The sequence below is a fragment of the Emydura macquarii genome, unplaced genomic scaffold, assembly GCF_026122565.2.
Source record: "Emydura macquarii macquarii isolate MOO-44397 ecotype Brisbane River unplaced genomic scaffold, CSIRO-AGI_Emac_v2 contig_450, whole genome shotgun sequence".
NCBI lineage: Eukaryota > Metazoa > Chordata > Testudines > Chelidae > Emydura > Emydura macquarii.
In genome coordinates, this window is record NW_027130587.1 from 13,321,860 (window position 1) to 13,345,102 (window position 23,243).

At 37.5% G+C, this 23,243-nt stretch overlaps 3 protein-coding genes across 19 annotated transcripts in view; 1 reads left to right on the forward strand and 2 right to left on the reverse strand.

The window, feature by feature from the left end:
• NF1 (neurofibromin 1) overlaps window positions 1-23,243 on the forward strand; it is a 147,641-nt gene that overhangs the window by 92,469 nt on the left and 31,929 nt on the right. For all 15 annotated transcript variants that reach the window (XR_010917991.1, XR_010917990.1, XR_010917993.1 and 12 more), the window contains 10 exons: window positions 12,511-12,943; window positions 13,187-13,527; window positions 15,329-15,531; window positions 16,887-17,080; window positions 18,089-18,229; window positions 18,438-18,717; window positions 20,373-20,587; window positions 20,821-20,882; window positions 21,020-21,134; window positions 22,022-22,123. Coding sequence is in view for 10 of the 15 variants with exons in the window: in XM_067538044.1 (XP_067394145.1) it covers window positions 12,511-12,943; window positions 13,187-13,527; window positions 15,329-15,531; window positions 16,887-17,080; window positions 18,089-18,229; window positions 18,438-18,717; window positions 20,373-20,587; window positions 20,821-20,882; window positions 21,020-21,134; window positions 22,022-22,123 (2,086 nt within the window). In the remaining 5 variants the exon portion in view is untranslated. The remainder of the gene's footprint in view (window positions 1-12,510; window positions 12,944-13,186; window positions 13,528-15,328; window positions 15,532-16,886; window positions 17,081-18,088; window positions 18,230-18,437; window positions 18,718-20,372; window positions 20,588-20,820; window positions 20,883-21,019; window positions 21,135-22,021; window positions 22,124-23,243) is intronic.
• Window positions 280-3,956, reverse strand: EVI2B (ecotropic viral integration site 2B). 2 transcript variants are annotated; one of them, XM_067537710.1, is made up of 3 exons: window positions 3,115-3,956; window positions 2,716-2,854; window positions 280-1,646 (listed from the first exon to the last, which is right to left on the reverse strand). In XM_067537710.1, the coding sequence occupies exon 3, from the start codon at window positions 1,608-1,610 to the stop codon at window positions 855-857; it is 756 nt and encodes a 251-aa protein (XP_067393811.1). In that variant the 5' UTR covers window positions 1,611-1,646; window positions 2,716-2,854; window positions 3,115-3,956; the 3' UTR covers window positions 280-854. The 2 variants fall into 2 exon arrangements, with proteins under 2 accessions (XP_067393811.1, XP_067393810.1); XM_067537709.1 differs by lacking the exon at window positions 2,716-2,854.
• EVI2A (ecotropic viral integration site 2A) lies at window positions 6,115-11,180 on the reverse strand. Of its 2 annotated transcripts, none has more exons than XM_067537711.1 (2): window positions 11,044-11,180; window positions 6,115-7,924 (listed from the first exon to the last, which is right to left on the reverse strand). In XM_067537711.1, exon 2 carries the CDS (start codon window positions 7,909-7,911, stop codon window positions 7,126-7,128), a length of 786 nt encoding a protein of 261 aa, XP_067393812.1. In that variant the 5' UTR covers window positions 7,912-7,924; window positions 11,044-11,180; the 3' UTR covers window positions 6,115-7,125. The 2 variants fall into 2 exon arrangements, with proteins under 2 accessions (XP_067393812.1, XP_067393813.1); XM_067537712.1 differs by having other exon boundaries at window positions 11,100-11,171.

The window sequence follows — 23,243 nt, forward strand, 5'->3', positions numbered from 1 at the left end:
GGCAGTAAGCTCCGTTTTAAAATCATTTGTCAGTATAAAAAGGAAAAATGAGAAGGGTTCCTCTCCCTTTTTGGATGGATGTTAGTGCCAAGCAGTATACAGTAAATAGACCTAAACATACAGTAGATATGTGTTTCAGGGCACTGGAGTTTTGCTTTTAATCAGAGTTTTTGTGTTTAATCAAGTAAAAATTCAGTGAATTTGAATTTCAGTACAAGTCACCAAGACCCCTTTGTATTCAAACATTTTATTAAAGTTAAGTAAATGTAAAATGCACTGGTAAAATGACTGTTAATTCAAGTTATACAGCCTGGAAAAGCAAACATAAAATTTAGATGCTCTGACTGTCTATAAAACTGGACTCATTGCATTTTGAAAGCTGTATATATGTAATTTTTTTCCTGTGGCTTTTAAAATCTGTGAAAGCCATTTATGTACTTACTCCCATTTTTTCTTTAGCTACCATCCATATGTATTGAAGTAATTACTTTCAGGCAGATCACTGTAGGCTGTTCCCATTTGCAAAAAGCTAAAGTTTAATAAAAGCTGTAACTTTTCATATAGTTCTTGTCTATTTCAACTTCTCCTTTAATCATTTGCTTCAAAATACATGTAAGAATTGTGTGAAATACGTTGCAAAGCAGGCTCCAGGAGTTTATCAAAGGTCTTTTGGCAGTGGTGGTGGCGGTAGCAGCAGCAGCAATGGTTCATTTACATCTTGATGGGGTAAGTCAGGAAATGGAGGAAACTGGCTCTGTGCTTCTGATTTAAATTCAGGGGGTTTGCTGATTTTGGGACAGTGATTCTCCTGGAATTTGTTAAGCCAATGAGGTGGAGGTTGCAGATAAAGTGGCTCAGGTGGGCAAAGGATTGGATTGAGTGGAGGGTTGGTCACATACCTCACTCAGTGCATCTGAAACAGGAGATGAGGGCACATTGATACTATTTGAAACTGACACATTGGCAACAAATGGGCCAGAACCTGCCGTTAGTGTAGGGGTGGATTGGCTGTTTTTCTCCTTTGTATTGCAGCTGGGTGACTTCTCAGGCCTTTTTTCTAGTTCAGAGCCTTCAGCATCATCCAACGAATGTGTGTTCTTATTAAATTTCCATGGCAAGGTAGAGAAAAATGATGTACGTTTTGGGGCCTGATCCATTTCTTTAATAGTCTCCACAAACATATCTGGTGTGTCTCCATCTGCAAATGGAGAGCGACCTGCCCAGTTCGGATCAATTGGAGCTGGCTTTTTTGAGCATTTCCACAGCAGAATTATAATAATAGCTATGATCATAGAAGTCAAAATTATGCCAATTAACATTGCAGCTACCCTGCTCCCATCACTGGATTCACTTTCTTTTGCTGAAGTGATGTGAGGTGTCATGAGAGCTACTGGTGGCTTTTCAGTTTTCTGTAAGGTAGCAAGTTCAGCTGATTGGGGTGGGAACATGGGACCTGTATTTCCTTTTTTCCCCCCAAGACTGACAGATGTATTTCTTGGTTGTGACTGAAAAACAGTTGATAGGGTTATCGGAGGCATCTGTGTCTCCATAGAAAATGATCTCCACAATTGTCCATAGAAGAAAATGAGGATTATATGATTGGTGTCCATTTCCCTTTGCTGACCACAGTGTGTTGTTATAATATTCTACAGTAAAAAGAGAATAACATGCAGTTAGAGCTAACTTCGGAATTATAATATGGATTTCTGTTTTATAATTAAAATCTTGTTTATCTTCACTAATTTGCTTTTGACTACCAACAATAAAACTGGTGTAAAGCCATGTAAAAGGCAGACCCACTACTCTTTTAAAACAGCATGTTGGCTCCTACTGAAGTGAACGTCAGGTTTGTGTCTGAATTGAGTAGGAGCAGGTGCCCGGCCCATGTCATTGATTCTAAATTTCCTCTTGAGTGGTTTTATTTAAAAAGAGAAACAGCCACAATGTTCTTTCCAAGTTGCCAAAAAAGGAAATAGGAGAGAAGGCTGTAAAAATGTTGAAATAGTGATCTGAATGGATTCTCAGATTTTGTTGAAAAGTTCAGATCCTCACTTGTAAACAGGAAATCAAATGCAAATTAAAACAGCTCATTACAACAGTAGTTTTGCATCATTTAACATTTGTTATTTACAAGCAGCATCCCTAAATGTAATGTACTTTCAATACTTCTAACCTTTAACTTGCATTCTCAATTCTCTTTATAAATTAATACTTGTTGCATATATTTTTAAAATGATTTTCTGCTACAATTACGGGCATGGAACTTGAATTCCCACATTAGATCATTGTTATAAATGGACCCGTGAGCACATAATAGAGTTTGGAGTGAGAGGTAGAATGTTAATGTAAATTCACTTGCTGCAATGAAGTGGAGGTTTTTTGCTATTACTGTTTAAAGTTCAAGTGTCAGAGCATCAATCTAAATGATGAGATTAATAAAGCCACGTATTCAGTGTGTTTAAATACATCCTGCTTCTTTTGATGTACCTTCAGTATTTAAATTGCACAAAGAAATAGTTTATCAGAAAATGTAAAGCTGTTGAGAACTCAGTTCATTGTGCATATTAATAAAAGCACAGATGTGTTCATGTATAATGTTTTCTGCGTGTTTGCCAGAGTATAAACACATCCAGACAGTAAGTTAAAAGTTCTGGGAACATGTCAGAGTTATGAATTAATATTTAGGTTTGCAACAGGTAAAAATATTTCACTCACTTGTGCTTACTCTGCTCTCCTTCTCTACAAAGTGTATTCAGATGAGAGTTGCATTTAGACTTCATCAGAGCTCAGTAGGGTACTGATAAAAATTCCAGGGCTATTAACATAAAAATTCACAGGGGAAATTCCAGGTACTCTAAAAATGTAAACTATTGATTAGACTTTGAACTTGGTTTTGAGAATTATTGGTTCTAATAACAATATTTTAACAGTAGGGAGATGTATTCAGAATACTAATAAATACAAGAAAACCAAAGTAGAACACCATACATGAGTCATAAATTAATTACAAAATATTCTATGCTATCAGGTTGCAAATAGAAGTCATTTAATGTCACAAGCAACAACTAGTTATGCAAAGCAGTCAAATCTTGCCACCTGAAAACTGCTCCTTACCTGTACAATAATGTCTCTTGTAGTAGACAGGCTTCACATATTAAGTTAACATTTTGATGTTTCAAAACTAAAGCAGTCAGAATGGGTGTTACACATTAGAGCTTTAAAATGGTCTGCTATCTCTCACTGAAAGTTTTTTTTCATATAAAGAGGAAGTTTATCAACACTTGCTGCAGGAAGTGTCAAGACAAGAGATGACTAAGAATTTTAACCTTCAAAAATTGCATACATGAAGACCAAATTTGGGATATGTTGTTGTAAAAAAGTGTAAATAATCATGTTTGCAATTTTTGCTTATGATATGCTTAGTAGTACTAATGTGTATATGCCTGTGTCTGTGGAGAAAACGAGCAATGGTAATTTTGTATATTATGTAGAAATTGATTGAGGCTAACACAGTTTTAACACAGTGCTTTTCTGGTGAAGTACGGTGATTACTACTGTTCAAAGGTGCTCAAAGATTTAGACCAGAAGTCCTGATGGTGAGCTGGCTGATCACATGGTGCTGGTTACCTTCCTTATTTTAAATTGCATTAAAAGACAGCTTAAAAGCACATTAAAACTTTAATATTCCTTTTCCGAACAGGCCATTTTTGTAGTTGTCACAGGAAATGTGCTCTGTGTGGCTGCAAACAGGAGCGAATGTGCTCTGTGAAATCCTAGGGACTCCTCCTGAGCAGTGTCAGATTCTTGAATCCTGCAAACAATGCATGTAGTAGCTACTATATCCATGTAAATGAACAGAGGTTGGAGTGCCTCTTAGATGTAGAGAGGATTAGGAGCAGATGCGCAGAGGAGTACTTAATTTGCGTGTACAATAGTCAAATCGTAGATATAAGTTTAGACTGTATATGCATTTTATATATTATGTGTAGAGCAGAGTGGGAACTCCTACTACTTAAATATTTAAGTTTCATAGCAATTCAAACATCACTGACTCAAGGGGCTTCTGAAAAATAATGTGCAGTATGTGATATTTACATGCATATGAAGCAACTCTCAGGATAAACAGTGTTCTGCTATAACTGGAGCTGCACACTTTTGGTGGCTTCTGTCTTCACATTTTCTCCTAGCAGCTGGTAGGGATGGGGACTACATCTTTACTTTCCAGGGGAGCAGTAACAGAATTCAGCAGTGATGTCCTGATCCTGTGCCCTTTTCCCTTGACTTCCATGGGAGTTGGATGAGGCCCTTGATCTCTGTTGCTGTTGCTCATCTACAGTAAGTGAAGTGCTGTGAGTCTGCCAGAGCAGAGGGGATAAGGTAGCATTCACTCCACACAGGACCCAGAAACAATAACACTGAAATCTTTCAATTCCCTGAAACCAAGGGAGCACCACAGTCTGCTCCCTTTGCCATCCTAATCAGAGGAGCAACAGCCAGTTACAGTGCATAAAACTTCAGTATCTGCTGTTGCAGGCTTGCACCCCTGACCCTCCCTTCTGGCTGAACAGAGGCAGGAAGGTAGAAATTATAATATAAAATAGGGTGTATATGTTCATTCTAAGTAGGATTTTCTCTCTGGAGTAAGTTCACTTTGAATGAAGGGGGATAGATTTGGTGCTTAAATAGGTTACATGTCCTTACTTTCCTGAGCTTTAAAAATCAACACTTCCTTATATTAAAAGATACACATTATAGATAGGAAATGTATGGGAGGTGTGGCAAGGCCAAACCGTTATTCTTCAGGAACTGCCCATCACTTTGTTGGGTTTTTTTAATGCTTGCAGCGCCCAGTTCAACAGATCTAGTTACAGGCTGCTGCTTGGACTAAAGATATTGTTTCATTTTCAGAATTGGAGAATTTGTCCTTGTTGAAAATAACCTTTTTTTTTTTTAGGTAGCTCTTCTAAAGTATCTTTTAATATTTGTCTCATAAATGATTTTTGCAAGACTTCATATTTTCTCAGAATTTTGTTTTAAGCACGCAGAAGAAATACGATAATATACCTGTAAGCAATCTACTATGTGAATCACTATGCCATCCAGGAAATCCAAATGGTTTTTCTAACTACCTTAGAGAGTGTTTGACCTACTATTTTGATTGCAAGCTGTCTGGGAGCAGGGACAGTTATTTGCTGTTTTTCTACAGTGCTTAACACAAGAGCTTAGCAACCTGGGTGAGGCCTCTACATGCTATCCCAATACAGATGTTTAATTACTATGTCATCCATATTTCTGGAAGGAGGAAATTTTTCCTTAGCAATATCTCTTCTCTTGTGGCAATACAAATATTAATGAGTTGTGAGCACACATTTTGATCAGATGTGACTTAAATGTTTTATCACATCTGTATGCAAGTATGATTAGTGAAATTGAGTAACTTGATAAATACAAATGTTGCATTATTGTGCACGGTGACTAAAGTCCGCTTTACAAGCTGAAGTGCCCTGCTAACATGATTGTACACTGTTGGTAGCTTAATATGCAGAACGACAAAGAAAATGTTGAAATTGCTGGTTTGGTTTTTACAAGATGCCAAGAATTAACTGACTTATCTGTGAAGCAGTTCGTCAGTGCTTAGGTTTAGAAGTAATGTGCACAAACGAGAAACTTCTCCTGTTTCCACAGGGTAGTGAATCTTTAATATAGTGAAACTTGTTGTAAACATCCATCCAAAAGACCAGCTTAGAGGAGCTAAAATCTGAAGTAGTACTCAAAAAAAAAACAAAAAAAACTTTAGGGATATTTTGTAGTAATGGTCTTATGTTAGAGTAATTCATGGTAGATGGTCCTTCATGTGCGTTCCATTGTATTAATCTTCTGGCTAAAGTCAGCTAGATGAAGGTAGTAAAATTTCATCTTCATTCTTATAAACCAGCAAATCCACAATGGAAAAAAAACTACATAAGTCTCTCTTTCCCTCTTCAGAGCGAAGCATTCTAATTTTTCGCCTAGTGAATATTCCTGAGAATTAATATTCTAGAAGATCTCATTACAATAGAAAACCCAATTTATTATATACCATAATTAGAATGAGTCAGATTGTTTCAAAATCTATTGTACGTTTTTATTGATGTTACCAAATGAGAATTTTACTAAGATATAAAACAAGCTTTATATCGTTTTGCACAAACCTAAAGCTGAGCAAATACAGTTGACTTTCAATTAATTCAGAAGCAAGCAAGGCTTATGCTAAGGTTTTTGAAAGAACAAGAGCAGAAATCATATCTTGGCTGTTCAATATATTTGCTTTAAAGTTAGTTGCAACCGAACAAATGCCACCAAAAGTAACTCAAAATGCTAATTTTTAGAGGTTGACTTATACAGCATGTTGTATATGAGTGCTCAAACTTCTTCACAGTCCAGAGCATATCTTGCTACACAGGTAGTTTGAGGGAACACTTCCCCATTCGTGGACCTCTTCCCCCAACTACAAAAGTAGCTCGCATGTTAGTTACCTTTAGCTGTTCCTTAATATAATTTAGCAGATGGCAATGAGGAGGAGATAGCACCATATGATCAGCCAGCTCTCAGAACACTTTCAGTGGTTAGCAGACCACAATATGAGAACCTCTAGTGTACAAAAATATGCTTAGGAGCTCTTGATCATTCTGTTTGCAATATCAGAGTGGTCTTCTAACATACTGGTTTGTGGGTCGCTGATTACATTAGAGAAAAATGAACTTCACTTGAATTAAAAAAGCAATCATATAACCATAATTAGCACTCTGCTATTGGTCCCTCCTCCGTGGCCTTTGTGTGGTTCCTTTTGCAGCCCTAATAATATCCCAAATGTTTTGTTGCTTTATCCCCACTCAGCTCCATTGTCCGCCATTTTCTCTCAAAGCAGTAATGGATCGGTCTCCCTTTAGAACCATCCAGGATAGTGAAAGGTTGATTGCACACAAATTGGGGCACTCCTTCCTATGGAGCTGTGTGCTACTGCATAGAGTTCCTGTTATCATATAGTGGAGAACTAAATCAAGGATGTGAACTTGATTCTCCTGTGTGGTACTAAATGTTACTTCAAGACTGCAGTGTTGTCTCTGTTAGGAATTTGAGCTTCACTTAAATCTCAACGATAAAATTGGTTATGATGCTGTCACATGGTTTTGGTGATGCTTCATTTTTCTCATCATTAGCTCTTCCACTCGTGAGTTTCTCAGTTGTTTCAACTGCAGTTTTCGTTTGAACTGTGATAGCTGTCTCTGATATCAGGTCTTGCATCAAGTCAATTCCTGTTAGCTCTTTAGACTTCCTCTGCCATGCGTCTGATCCAGTTGGCCATAAATTGTTAGTAGCCAGAAAATCAGCATTACTCCTGGGTGTGCGCTTGCCTTGTTTAGATCTTTTGAGATATGATACCTTATTTGCCATTACCACAGTTGACAGAAATAGAAAGGTGCAAGCAAGAACAAGCACTGCTATTATAATGAAACAAATTAGTATAAGAGATTTATTCTTTTCTTCACAAATTTCAGTTTTTATTGTAATCTGGGTCTTGATGGTACTCAAAGGGTCTTGAACTGCAGAAGTAAGTTTAAGGGCTGGGGAAGATGTTGAAGATTCCTGACCAAATGTTGATGATAAAGATTGAAAGGTAGCTGTCTGCATTTCAGAAGTAGCCATTGACTCGTTGTAATCTGTGTCTTGATAAATAAGATTTGTATTGGCTTCAGTTGTATTCTGGTTTTCACTTATGTTTTGGGTAATGGGATCCAAGTAGCTCTCATTTGTAAGCCGGGCATGATTAAGATAGTTTGCTCTTATTTGCAAGCACAATGAAAAGATGGTCGCAGCAATGAAAGTAAAATGTGGGTTATAGTGCCTTGTCAATTTCAATTTCATGTTCATATCAGGTAGTTACCTGTAAGAATATAAAAAATATAGTATTAGCATAGTAAATGTATTCCTGTATTAATGTGGAAGGTTTGAATTGGAGCTCTGTTGAAATGTTGGGCAGATGCTATCTACAATTAGACAACTCTCTCTTTGCAGTAACTTGATTTCATGCATTTTGGGCATGTTATGAAGAGTTTAGCCATTTAAATTTTTTAAAAAGTGTTCCTGTGATTGGTCTTCAGTATTATTGAACAGATTTCTACAGTGTTAGACTTAAAGGAAAAAAATCTAAAGGTTAAAAAAGAAAATGAAGAAATGTGGAGCGAGCAAAGGACATTTCAAATTACTGAGTGACGTGTAAATGAAAGAGGACTATAATAGATCCTTCTCTTTAAAGTTGACCACGTTTCACCTTTGAATCTATTACTTCTGCTTTTTGCAGTACAGGAGATAACCATCTATGGAATATTTATGAAACTTCTGTTCCCCACCTCTTACTCTTCTGAATGAGTAATGAAGTATTTTCAAAGAAAGGGGAAATGTAGCCATCTTTAAAAACTAACAAATAAAAAAAAAATTGACGTGATCTTGAAGATATCAGTAAGTTACTGTACCCCCTCATAGTAATCCTTTAAAGACTGAATGCAGCTGCCAAGCATCTTTTTAGTAAATTCCCAGCAAACTGATGTCTCTTTTTATGTTTATGGTATTTCTGTTGATTTACTGGTGTTTCTGTGGGTTTCTTGAAGGAGAATTGTGCCCATTTTCTATAATCTAGTTGTATGGATGTTGACAGTGCAGCAAGCATTGTTTACCTTGAATAAGCTGCATTTATTTTAATTCTTAATCACAGTTGACCAATTTGAGCTAAGCACTGGAAGCGGCCATCTTGTTGGAAAGAAATTGAGTTTGTAATGCAGACAGTGCAAAAACCCTATTTCATAATGTCCAAGTTGCTTTACCATCAGTTACATAGACAAGAGAAACTTCTATAGTAGTTCAAAACAGAGTATTTTAAGTATAGTATGTACAGTAGATTTCTTTTGAGGATTGAAATAGAGAGGAGTAAGGAAAAGTAACCTGGAATTTCTTACACAAGGTATAAGTAGTAATAGCCTCACTAAATGCCAAAAATGTTTTCATTGAAATATATGTGAGATCATGCAAATCATGTTTTAACCAGTAACATGTTTCTATTCTATAACTGCACAGTATTTGAATTTGCATCATCTTCAGCCACAGAATTTGGCAAGAAGACACGAAGCTAACCTCCTAGTATACTTGATATAAAGACAATGACTTAAAAATTAAATACTGACAAGGTAGGCAGGTGATGCGCCATGCCTACTGCTTCTTGTACTCTGGTATTGCATCTTTTCTTTCTTTTTCCCCATATGTAATTATTTTGTCTTATCTGTAGTAGCCTAAGTCGTTGTTCTTCAAGGAGCTGAGCTCCAGCAGACTTCCTGAGCTTGTGTAGAACTCTTTGCAAGATTGAAGGTCTTACATTATCAATTGTTTGGGGCAGGCAGGGACTGTCTTTCTAGTACATGGTTCTACAGTCCCTAACAAAATGGGACACAGTCTTGATTGGAACCCTTAAATTCTACCAACATACAAAAATAATAACAAAGTACAAGAATTAACGTGAGCTTTTTTTGGATTGTAGCATTTGCAACACTCTGATACTATTTTGATTTTGTGTCAGTGATGTAATTTCCTCCTGGTTGCAAACTTGAGAAAGATATCTGAAATTAGAGGTTGATAATCCATTATTATTACCTAGTTTCCCTGTTTTACTTGTGAAGATTAGCAAATTATACAGTTTTATTCAAGTAATACATAGTATTTTCTGTTAAAATTGGAATGACTAAAAATGTTATGGCTGTTCTCACAAATGTGCCAAGTATTTAAACTATGGCTTTAAAGATTATTCTGCTGAACAAAATAACTTTTCTTCCATGTTAGACAAGATCTATTTACTTTTAGTCATAGTAAAAAAGTTGTAACATAACTACCATAGCACCTAATGCATTGAACCATAAACTTATAGAAAAGTGAACGTGATGGAAGATTTTGGCATCTTTGCAGAAGTTGAATAGTAATGTCCTTCAGACATGCCAGAGCCCTCCAGAAACTGCAGGGACTGTGAGGACCTAATATTTCTGATATGTCTGCTGGTTTTTTTTTTGTTTTTAAAGCAAACTGAGTTTGAGGCTGGCTTCATACACCATAGAGCAGTACTAAAGGGCACAAATGTTTTTCTTTCCACAGTTCGAATTTTAAGTTAAAATTAGACTTCATTCTGAGGTAAGGACTTCCTCCTCTTCAAACTTAACTGAAAACTAGCTTGTTATTTAAGCTGCAGCCTGGGTAGGATTTTTATCTCAAAATAATTCATATTATGCATAGGGTGCCTTATTACATACCAAAAAAGTAGAAGGAGAAAGCTAAAGCAAAACATGTAAATTATTCCCTAGTAGAATGGACTTTCCTTTTTAGGTATTTTGAGCCATTTGAGATGGGACTGCCTATTCAGTTCCATTTGATATTGTAATGAAAGTATCCCAAACACCTAATGTTTCCATTACATAATTGTGACAGTGCTTCAACGTACTTCCACGGACATTACAATGAAATCCACTGTTCATTGTAGTGGTCCAGACCAGATGTACTGTTAAAAATAAACACTTCGTTGACAGAATATTGAGAATTTTACTTAAATTCTCAAAAGCAAAGTAATTGATAATTAAAGATTATCTTTCTCTAATTCATCCCTTTGTGCTTAGGTATTGATAGAATCTTCTATCAGTATACAGTAAGCTCTACAATATATAGATACAACTGGACTAACTAGAGACTGACAATCTTAATGCTTGCTTCAGACTCTGAAATGTAAACACCCTTTAACATAGTATGAAATCTGTATTTTTAGTAAGTTTCTTGTGTTTAAGCTAAATAGACTTGCTGGGAAAAGATAGCATTTCACTTGCTTGCAGTTGACCTAAACAAGCATTGTTACTTGTGTGAAGTTTTGTAAAAACATTTTTTTTTTTTTTTTTTTTTTTTTTTTTTGCATTACAACTTTCTACAAATTCTAACAAACCCAGAGGCAAAGGTAAAGGATAGCAAACATGGACCTACCTTGCCAGAAGTGTTGTTGTCAAAATCAGAGTTGAATTTCAAATTCTATTACTTACCCACACAGTTTCTTGGTATTTTTCTTGGGATGCAAACGACCAATAATATAAAGCAAATGGACTAGAAGATGGTGATTTTTTTTTGAAAAAGTGAGTCTTACTAAAATATATAGTTGTATTTCCTCACTTAGAAAAACTAAACCACAGAGATGACACACTTCCTTTCTTCTGCAACTCTACCATGACACGTTGGGGGGGGGGGGGAGGGAGAAACACCAGCTTGCCCAAATTAGCTCTCCGAATGACAGGAAGTGCAGTAGAAAACAAAATTCTGTCTTTAGGGCAGACACTCTGTACTTGCTGCCCCATATGTATGTTTCCTTTATGTCCAGATTTCCTCTAAATGTTACATTAAATGGTGTCTCCGATGGGATCAGTATTGTTTAACTTTTATTTTTATTGCATGTATTTCTATGAATTCTGTCTTTCCAGGTCTCCAGCTTTGCCAAAAGAGTTCAGATAATGGTAGCACAGAGATGCTGTAGGCAAATAGAAGTGATACATATTATCTCAAGCTGTTGTGGAGTTTGTCTATGATTTGGGTTATTGAAACCTAGTAAAATTATATCTGCCATGTTAAAAATCTTCTGGATTAATTCTGGAAAGTGATTGTCCTTAAAGATGCAGAGCAGCTTTACATAAAAACTAAACAAATAAAAAACTGCTTTATATTAGTCAAAAGATTTAGATATTTTCAGAAAACCTAACAAGCACATGTATATTAGTCATTTGGACACTCTTACACACATCCAATTAGGCAGTAGGATGCCAAGTTACAGCCTACAGCAAATAGTGTGTGAGTTACAGACCTTTCAAAGGAGGCTTTGTAATGGAAATGCCCGAAAATACTTAATCAAGGCAGCATCACTATAATAAATGACCTTTTCTATGTTTCGACATGGGTATAATTTGAGTGTGGAAAAGTGAATAAATTAGAGTTCGATGAGGAATTCTTGCTAAGATAATGTTGTCTCTTTGCTTTGTAGAGAGAGAGAATCTAAACTGCATTTATTTGTGTGTGATGCAATTGATGTGCCGTTGCTCTGCAGCATAAGTTTTCTTCAATTGAGACGTTAAACAGAGGTCCCCTCTGTCTATTTTTGGGGCTGCATGGCTATGCATTAGATTCGATGGCATTCATTGAGAAAGAAAGGGGCTAGCCTCAGTGTCAGCCTTCTAGTTCTCTGTCACACTAAAACTGATTTTAATATCCAATAAGATGGATGAGCTAAAGCTGAATGGTAATGGATGCTATTTGCCTATTGTCTTCATGGTCTCTGCAGATCCAGTACAATTGTTTTGGAATATCTGGAGTTGGTATGGGATAACATGCAAACTAAATTTTTTTTTCTGCCCTAACCAAGAGAAATCACGGAACAACATATAAAATATTTTTTCTCATTTTTCTTAGGTTCAAGACAGGTCAGATCAACGGCGATTTACTGATATATCACGTTCTGCTAACTTTGAAGCCATACTATGCTAAGCCATATGAGATTGTAGTGGACCTCACTCATGCCGGGCCCAGCAATCGCTTTAAAACAGACTTCCTTTCCAAGTGGTTTGTAGTTTTTCCAGGCTTCGCTTATGAAAATGTTTCAGCGGTTTATATTTACAACTGCAACTCTTGGGTCAGGGAATACACCAAATACCACGAGAGGCTTCTGACAGGCCTGAAAGGCAGCAAAAGGCTTATTTTCATAGACTCTCCGGGGAAATTGGCAGAGCACATTGAACATGACCAGCAGAAACTTCCAGCTGCTACCTTGGCTTTGGAAGAAGATTTGAAAGTATTCCACAATGCTCTCAAACTGGCCCACAAAGACACCAAAGTTTCTATTAAAGTAAGTCTCATTTAACACTCTTCCTACCAAATTGCTGTGTAAAATTTGGCATTAGAGATCTGCATGCTGTTTTACTGTCGTTAAGTCTTAGGGAGAAATCATGACAGTAGTAAATATAACACTTGTTCATTATTCAGATTTCAGCTATTCATCTCCCTCTTTAGAAAGTGGTGATATCATCTTGTTCATTCTTTGTATACCTAGCTACCGCTACTAAATCATACTTTTTCTTTCCTTTCTAAGGTTGGGTCTACCGCTGTGCAGGTAACATCAGCAGATCGAACAAGAGTCCTGGGACAGACAGTGTTTCTAAATGACATTTACTATGCCTCTGAGATTGAGGAGATCTGTCTAGTTGATGAGAACCAGTTCACCTTAACCATTGCCAACCAAGGCACACCACTCACCTTCATGCATCAGGAGTGTGAAGCCATCGTTCAGTCCATCATTCACATACGGACTCGATGGGAGCTGTCACAACCAGACTCCATCCCACAGCATACTAAAATCCGCCCTAAGGATGTCCCTGGAACACTACTGAATATAGCATTGCTTAACCTGGGAAGCTCAGACCCTAGTTTACGGTAGAGATCTCTTAACCCTTATCTTGACCAAAATGTGTGCTCATTTATTTCTAAGGTTTCCCCATTAGCGAGTGTTTTACAGCAAACATAATAATCCGTTCACCAAAGCTCCACAAACTTGAAATTTATCTAGCCATAGCATTAATATTTCCTAAAGAAAGATCAGCTACTCCATGGTGGAAAAATGAAGCGCAAATTGTACTAAGTTAACTGTAAAAGTTTTGGAAGTCTTAACTTTTATTCTGAAAAACCTCTTTATAATTCTAAAAAGAAATATTTCAATTTTGAAGGATGAGATTGCTTGACAAAATATGACATGGTTGTTTGCATGCCAGTTCTCTTTACTTATATAATCCTAAAACCTGGCACATCTTTCTCCTGATTTTGTTTTTAAAAACATAAACTAGAATTCAGACTTGGGGAGTGAGTGGCTTTTTTGCAGCTAGAAAGCAGAATAAATAAGATGAAGATGCATACTAGAGCTGGCTGGAAATTTTCCAGCTTAACATTTCTTGCAGTGGAAAAGGCCAATTCATCAAAAGCAAAATGGTCTATAGGAACATCCCAGTTCTGACAGAAACCAAGTTGGTTTCCTTTGGAACCTTGTTTGCCCGGCAGGTTTCTGTCACAAGCCTACCTGGTTTTCTTGCCAGCTTAGCCACCTGACAAGGAGCTGAGAGTCTGGGAGCTCCCTGGGTTCCTGGGCTCTCGGTAACCCACCGGGCCTGGCTTCCAAGTTCCCTACCATCTCTGCAGTCTGCCTGGCAGGTTAACAGGGAGCATGGGAGCCCTAGGTGCCAGGCTCATGACTCCAGGGCGCCCACCAGAAAAACAGTCTCAAAGTCAGGGCCTCCAGGGACCCTGGCTCCAGCCTGCCAGGTGGACTACCTCAGAAGTGGGGTTTTCAGGCTTCCAGCTCTTTGGAATCCCCAGCTTCCAGGTTCCCCAGAGTGCAAGTGTTTCATGGGATCCTTAAACATTTCAAAAAGGTGTAAGTGAATTTGGAATTCCTCTTCTGTGGGAAATACAAAAATGTCAGTTTTTGTTCAGCTTCGGAAAGAATAATTTTTGAAATTTCAGAACTTACAATATAATGGGAATTCAGTTTCTGGCCAGCTCTGTATGTCCCTAGATATACACAGTATAATATATGTATACCTGCCTTTTAATTTTTGTAGGCTATGTTGTTCTCTGTGTGGGATTAAGGCAAGAATATTTCCAACATTCACTTGAATGCCTATTTAATGCATAGGAGAATTTTAGAGTTGCCTTATTTCCCTTACTGTGTAAAATGTACTTGTGTAAGATATAAGCGCTTAAATGTTACTTGTGCAGTATTTAAGGAGAGAATTTCCAAGGATGAACTGGTTTTAGTCACAATCTCAAAAATACCTAAATTCAAATGTTCACATATTTTTACATTGGTCTGAAGAACCATTGGTCAGGTTTTTTCTCGATAGCTCTTTGGTAGACCTCTTCTCTTCCTCCCTCCCTCCATATCATTCTAATAGGTTTCATCCAAGAGTAACTGGACATGGAGCCCCTCAGTGAAACTCTTCCAATTTAACAGATGGTTTATTGAGAGAAGGAGCTCTCTTTATAGTGCTGGCGATCCCTGGAAGGAAGAAATTAAGTTCAGGACCTAAACTCCTGATTCCCTTGTCATGGCAACACAAGACTGAATTTTAAAAGACATTAATACCACTCTTGTACTGTTTTTAATGGTATTATTTACTGTGTGCAATTTTTTTTAGATGCTTAGGAAAACATTTTAAATCACATCACTTATGCTTTGTTGCAGGTCTGCCGCCTATAATCTTCTGTGTGCCTTAACCTGTACCTTTAATTTAAAGATTGAGGGCCAGTTACTGGAGACTTCAGGTCTGTGTATCCCCGCCAACAACACCCTTTTTATTGTGTCGATTAGTAAAACTCTGGCAGCTAATGAGCCACACCTTACCTTAGAGTTTTTGGAAGAGTGTATTTCTGGGTTTAGCAAATCTAGTAAGTAGCATTCATTTTCTCTAGCACTAACAATGAGTTTGAAAAGGTTCAAGCTTGGCATTTCTGTTATAGAGTTAATAAATGTTCTCATGTTATTGAGTCAGTCCTTCAGCATAGTAGGTTTTAATTAGAAATGCAGCCCAGAGCATCTGTAGGTGTTTTCCATTATATCTGTGTCCTAATCAGCAGGTGGTAAAGTGCTCTGGAAGAAGCAGTGTCAAGATACAGACTGGATTCTGCTAGTAGGGAGAACAATGTAAAGACAAGATTACTTCATTCACAGAATTGTTTAAAAGTGTCTTCTTTTATAGAATCAATGTCTAAAACAGCGGTTCTCAACCTTAAAAGGGGGGGGGGGACTTTTGGCGGCGGGGTTTCGTGGCCGGGGGGGGGGGTTTTGCGGCGGTGGCGGGGTTACATGGGGGGAACAATGCCCTCCGCCGAAACCCTGCCGCCATTTGCCCCTTTTCGGTGGCAGGGTTTCGCGGGGGGGCTTTCGGTGACGGCAGGGTTTCGCGGGGGGGGAGGGGAACACGACGACTTTAGGCAGTGGATTCGGCGGTGCGGTACGGCTCGCGTACCACCCAGCCTTCTTCGAAGTACCACTGGTCTAAAACATTCTTTAGACTTTTTATATTAATGTAAGACAAGCTTACAAGAGGTGTCAGTGGTTTACAATGATATTGCTTGTTTAGAAACATCTTACTGTACATTAGCTCTTTCGCTCACTGCTGAAAGTTGTATACTATGATTACTTTGGTGAGGGTTACTTCAGTGTCACACATTCACCAGAAATAGACACAAATCACAATCTGAGTTCCATGCAAAAGCTAGCCGTGTGTTGCCTCTACATACATTATTAATAATTTAAAGGAGACGTAAAGAATTTGAATTCTAATCCAGGGTTTGATCTTTCTCTAACCTTGGATGAGTCTTGGAGCATAGCTGCCCTTCTTTTCTCATGTGTAACATAGGATTTGTACCTACTTTGAGAGTGTTGAAAATTAACATTTTGAAAGCACATTGAAGATGAAAAGTGCTGTGTAAATTCTAACTTAGTGTGGTTACAAGCTTTGAGCCACTTTCCCACACACCTCTTCAGCATGACTTAAGAGATCACTCTCTTTTCCAGCTTCATAAAGATGTCTGTCTTGGATGTCATTAGAACAGCTTGTTTCTTTTTAAAGATTGTCCTTTTGCCCAATATCCTAGTTCTGATCTTTTACCATTTTTTTGTTCTGGTACCTAAACTTTATTATTTAACAATAAAATTGTAAAGAAAAGCGCTTGCAAATATACAAAGAGAAGAGACCATCATGGCCTTCTGTTACAACAAAGGGAATTTTTTATTTCAGGTATTGAACTGAAACACCTTTGCCTGGAATATATGACACCCTGGTTATCGAATCTGGTCCGATTCTGTAAACACAATGATGATGCCAAACGCCAGCGAGTCACTGCTATTCTTGATAAGCTTATAACAATGACAATAAATGAGAAACAGATGTATCCTTCCATTCAAGCGAAGATATGGGGGAGTCTTGGACAGGTACTGACTGCGTAAATTCATCATCTCCTTTAACAGTAAAGTGTAAATGAAATTACAGGCTGTAATCCACTAAATCCCCTTTTTAGTCCTATGACTGCATGGGTGTCAATGGACCACTTCACTTTGAGTGGTCCTTTGAATATGTGTTAACTACTTTGTTTAACAATCTGTTCCATCTTGTATTAAGCTGTCACACTCTGGTCTGGTCTACGCTATAGCGTTAAGTTGATGCAAGGCAATTTACGTCAGCCTAACTCTGTAAGTGCCTACGCTACAGCATTGCTCCCGCAGATGTAAATTGCCCGCTACACTGACCTCATAACTCCACCTCTGCGAGAGGCGTAGCACTTAGCTTGACACAATGTTAGTGTAGACACTGCATTGAGCATTCTGGCTGTCTGGCCCTTGGCAGCTGACAGCCAGAGTCCCACCACAGTTGAGAAACATGCTGACTTGTATATCTGTATTAAATACATAGCTTTCTCACAACCTGAAAATTCTTGCCAGATGAGAGTTATGGTTTTATTGATTGCTAAGGTCACGTATGGCTAATGCTTGCGGCAATACCTTACATAAACAATAATATCTCTTCTTGCTTTATAAAAAAGAACAATGACTGTACCTCAGAAATCCCATTTGGGTTCCAAATTGTGTTGCTCTAAATAAGACTTTATCTAACATCTTAGATTCAAATGGCAACTAGAAAAAGATGCAAACTAAGTCCTCACAATCTAAGTATACCACTGTTAAGCATGCATGCTTAAAATTTACATTTATAATTAAATTTGATGAGGTTCATCTTAATTCAGACATGTAACATAATGCAAACATTGTTAAATAGAGCATGGTTGTCTTTGTTGAAAAATCACTGAAACTGGTGCTGTAATTTTTACCATGTATGTACATTTAAGTAATAGAACTTGTCTAGCAGGCTGAGTAATGCAGACTGTTAAATGAAATTCAGTTGTAACTGACATTTACAAGCAAATTACTTATTTTTTCCAATAGATAACTGATCTACTTGATGTAGTGCTGGACAGTTTCATCAAAACCAGTGCCACAGGGGGCTTGGGATCCATAAAAGCTGAGGTTATGGCAGACACAGCTGTAGCTTTGGCTTCTGGAAATGTGAAATTGGTTTCAAGCAAAGTGAGTGTTTCCATTCCTTAACTTACCTTTAAGTCGCCTAATAACGTGACAGTGCTCTTTGGTACCAGGTCTAAGCAACGATGCAATGATATTTTAAAATGCGTTCTTAACATCAGAATAATTGTAAAGTTTAATTGTAATAGTGTTTGACTGAAACTTTGAGCCCAACTTTTGTTTTAACTAAAAGAAAATGTTTGCTTACTTTCAGGTAATTGGGAGGATGTGCAAAATAATCGACAAGACTTGTCTGTCTCCAACTCCTACATTAGAACAACACCTGATGTGGGATGATATTGCCATTCTAGCACGTTACATGCTGATGCTGTCCTTTAACAATTCTCTTGATGTGGCAGCACATCTCCCCTACCTCTTCCATGTAGTTACTTTGTTGGTGGCCACTGGTCCTCTTTCCCTTAGAGCTTCCACCCATGGCCTGGTCATCAACATCATTCATTCTCTGTGCACTTGTTCTCAACTTCACTTTAGCGGTAAGTTCTTATGAAATGTTACATTAAGTTGATCACTCATTAGTTTAATTTGCTTTAGCAAATGTCTCCCTGAACTGTTCCCGTCCCTTTCCCCCCACCCTCATTTCTGTGAAGCCACTGTATCTGAGACCACAGATGGGACTAAGGTGATGTATTTTTCAGACCATTAGTAAAGGTGAACTGTAGTTCAATACTAGATCATGGATGAGGCCAGAGTTTTGTTGGGATTGATCCAGTATGGCCAATGGCTACAGTGGAACAAAGTGGTGGAAATTTATCACCTCTGATGGTCAGAAATTAGAAGAACTTTTACATTAAGAGACAATATTTCCAACTCATTTAACAATAGTTAAATATAGGATAACTATTGTTTTGTGGTATACAATAATGTGGTGCCTGAGATTGATGATTGAAGCAAAAGTAAGTCATTAAATCAATCTCTGCTTTTGGTTGTGAATATTTGTGTGTGGTAAAGATTAATCTTCTATAATGTGAAGGATTCGTTTCTCTTCTGAGGGTTTGAAAGTGTTGTGTTGCTGTTCTTCAGCTTTGCTGGAGACTGACTCAAGGGTGTATGGCTAGAATGAATGAAGATTGGGCTAAAAACTGATAAGCTGATTTAGGGCAGACATTTAATATAAATAATGACTAAAGGGAGTGGCTTGTTTGGAAAAGGGGTGAGGTGGACACATTATCACCAAGAATTTCCATGACGTAGATGATGTGCTCTAATTGGCTGAAATTATCCTGTTGAATAGATACCAGGTAATGTGACTTGTGTAAGACAATTGTGAAACTTAGAGCATGCTCTTTTTCAATGATCCCAAGATAAAACTTACTGTAAGAACCAACAGATTAAACCCATTGGCAAGTGTGTCTTCATAGCTTCCTATCACTTAAGTGCGGGTATGAAAGCATATTAAAGGAACCTTAACACTTATAATATTACACACGCAGTCCCATTATCCAAGACTCTGAAAGCATTTTACATACGCTAAGAATTAAGCCTCACAACAGCCCAGAGGTATAGGTAGGTATCTATATTTTACTGATGAGTAAACTGAGGCATAGTATAGTTAAAGGGCAGATTTACAAAAGTGTTGAGCACCCATAACAGGGACAAGATTTGCAAAAGAGCTCACCTCCCATTTAGGCATTAAAATGAAGTGGCCAGATTTTCAAAGGTGCTCAGAACCTTACAGCTGCGATTCAGAAAATCGGGCCCTACATGACAAAAATAGAACTCAGCAGCACTAAGTCCCATTACCACTTATTAACCTTTAAGCCACATGTTCTCGACTCGTTTCATTGTGTTCCACCGCAGAGAGCGCTCTCATAGAACCATCTCCCCCAACCAAGACCTCAGTTCCTTACTGCTTGTTTTTAAAATATTTAATTCTCCTGATGACCACATTTTGAGAATCAGTACACTGGGCCACACACCTAGTGGCATAAATACAAGCCAGTAGCATGTTAAACAGTATTAAAACAGCAGAACAGTCCACAATGTCTGTCTTTTTCCATCCGATAGTGGTCCACTTCCTAGAATGCATGCTTACACCTGAAAAATGGGCTTTTGCTCTTTAAGGTACTTTTTGAAATGTGGGATGGGTTTCATTGTATTTAAATATAACTTGTAAATTCTTAATTAACAGAGGAGACAAAGCAAGTTTTGAGACTCAGCTTGACAGAGTTCTCGCTGCCCAAGTTTTATCTGCTGTTTGGAATCAGCAAAGTGAAATCAGCAGCTGTCATAGCATTCCGATCCAGTTATCGGGATAGGTCATTCTCTCCAGGTTCCTACGAGAGGGAGACTTTTGCACTGACTTCTCTGGAAACAGTTACTGAAGCTCTGCTGGAGATCATGGAGGTATGATTTGTAAGACAATGAGAAACTAATAAAACTTAAGCCTGAGATATAACATAGTGTAGTATTGCATATACTATCATAAAGGCAAGCAGCATAACAGGATGTAGGCCTCCTGACTAGGCTGAGCACTAAATGCTTAAATAAGGAACAGCTCTCTGAAAATTAAAAAGCAGATACATATTTTAAATAGATGCTTTTGCTCAAGGTTATTATATTCAATATCTTTTTTTTAGGCTTGTATGAGAGATATTCCAACATGCAAGTGGCTGGACCAGTGGACGGACCTAGCACAAAAGTATGTTGTGATTGACAGAATATAACCTATAACTGCATATGTCATAGATTTGCAACTCTTGATTATCTAACTACAGGCTGTTGGTTGATCTTTGGGATACAAACTTGTTTAGTACAACACACGTTTCTTTCTCACAGGTTTGCATTCCAATATAATCCCTCACTGCAACCAAGAGCACTTGTCGTCTTTGGCTGTATCAGCAAACGAGTGTCACATGGGCAGATAAAACAAATAATCCGAATTCTTAGCAAGGTATATGGTTCTTTGTTTTTCTTGATGTCACTCATAGAATAACTTCAATAACAGCCAAATAATTTTGTCTCAATTAAATTTTGGATTCAGCAGAATTTAATCACTAACCCATTTTAGAGTAAATTCTTATGCAGAATGGTTCTTATGCAGAACCAGGAATTGATTCATAATTGAAAAGTCAGTTTTTGTACCCAAACCTTTTCTGGCCAGAAAAAATTCATGGCACTGAATTGTATTCCTCCTTAATAATTTTGTGCAGTGCTGCTACTCATATGAAAAAATAGTATGGGTAGATAGTTGATCTCTGACTGAATTGGGGACATTGCATTGAGGTTGAATCTAAGAGCTTAATACTTAGCTGAATCTGCATCACTGTGAAGGAAGAGTTATAAATGTAACAGCTGTTAAAAGCAAATAAAGTAACTTAAGGAGAATTTGAATAAAATGCATACCATTTGTACACGTGAAATATTTTAAAACTATGCAGTTAGCTTGGTAATGGTGTCCATGATATCAAAGAAGATCATAATGCTGTGTTGAATTGGAGATGTCCGGTGTTCCAAAAAGATTAGTTGCCCTTGAGCATTTTATTATACTCAAGTTTTGTATATCTAAAATTTAGGTGAAAAGTACCTGGAATATCAGGATTATTGATATAATAGTTTCCCTGATCCTTAAATTAACAATCCTGCACCTTGAATTTTTTATATGCACCATGAAACATTTTCTAGGTTTGTCTTCCTCACTGACAATACTTCAAAATCCTTCTAAAACAAGTTTAAGCTTTTCAAAACTAATTTAAAACTGCAGTTAATTATTGTTTAGAATTTTGGTCTTTAGATCCTGTTTTTCTAAAATATAAATGTTTTGTCCATTTTTCCAAAAAGGGACTTGAGAGCTGTTTAAAAGGTCCTGATAATTACAACAGCCAAGTTCTTATAGAAGCCACAGTTATCGCACTAACTAAGCTGCAGCCTCTTCTTAATAAGGTAAATAACACTGATAAAACTATAAATGTGTTCTGTAAATGAAAACTATAAACATGTTTAACCTCAAAAATATGAATGCACATTGTGAACTGGCAGTATTCCTGTTCCATTACTCTAAAAGTAATCCCTGCTCAAGGGGAAATAAAAAATGTCACTAGTTTATATTTGAGACCCTCTGTGCAAAATCTTTGGAAAAGCCCAGCTTGCGTTTGTGGATTGTCTGGTGAGAAACAATTATGGTCTAAAGCCATAGCAAGGTTTGAGAGAGGTTATCCCATGATCTTCAGCTTTTTTGACATTCCAATCTGTGACTGCTGGCACAGGTCTTCTGGATCATGGTTTGTCATAAATGCTAGTCTTGTTTGACTTGAAATGTTCCAGCCATCAAGTTTCATTGTACACGCTGTTAAAGGGACACAGCCGATTTGAAAATGGGGAGAAGCTCTTGAATCTGGGGATTACTGGAAGAGGATGGCTAACTCGCTAAAGTCTCCTCTTTTGCCTTCAACTGATCTTGTAAATATCATCCACACGCATCAAGGAATTTAAGCAAATATTGGTAATATCTCTGAAGGATCCTCTGCTGAGCTAACTGGAAGGCATCATGTAGGGTTTAGAATTAATAACGCATTGCAGGAATTACAGTTGTGCCTTTGTGCATTAGTTTCAGGTTCCGTTTTATGCTGATATATCATGAAACTTACATTTTAGTATAGAAGTTTAATTGGAGTATTTATTGTAAAGACAATGAAGGTCACATAGCCTTTGGAAGTCATTTCACTTGAATTCTAATTGTTTGTTGACTCTGTCTCAGTAAAATGTAAAGCTAGTGACTTTGGACTCTGACCTGACAGTTTTATATGCATGTATCTCTGGTAGTGTCATGCACAGAGAATCAGAACCGGTTCCCCAATATGTCTGTCATGTATAAGAAAGACATATTCTTAATAAAAATGGCTGATTTGGGCATCCTGGATTAGTTGAATGCTCACTCGCCCAGCATGCCTTTCTGATTGGGCATGGTGACATCTTTTGGAATCTAGATTTGGTAACGAACACAAACATAGCTTCCCAGATTGGTGGAATGCAGCTACAATACTGATCTGATATGCGTGTGATT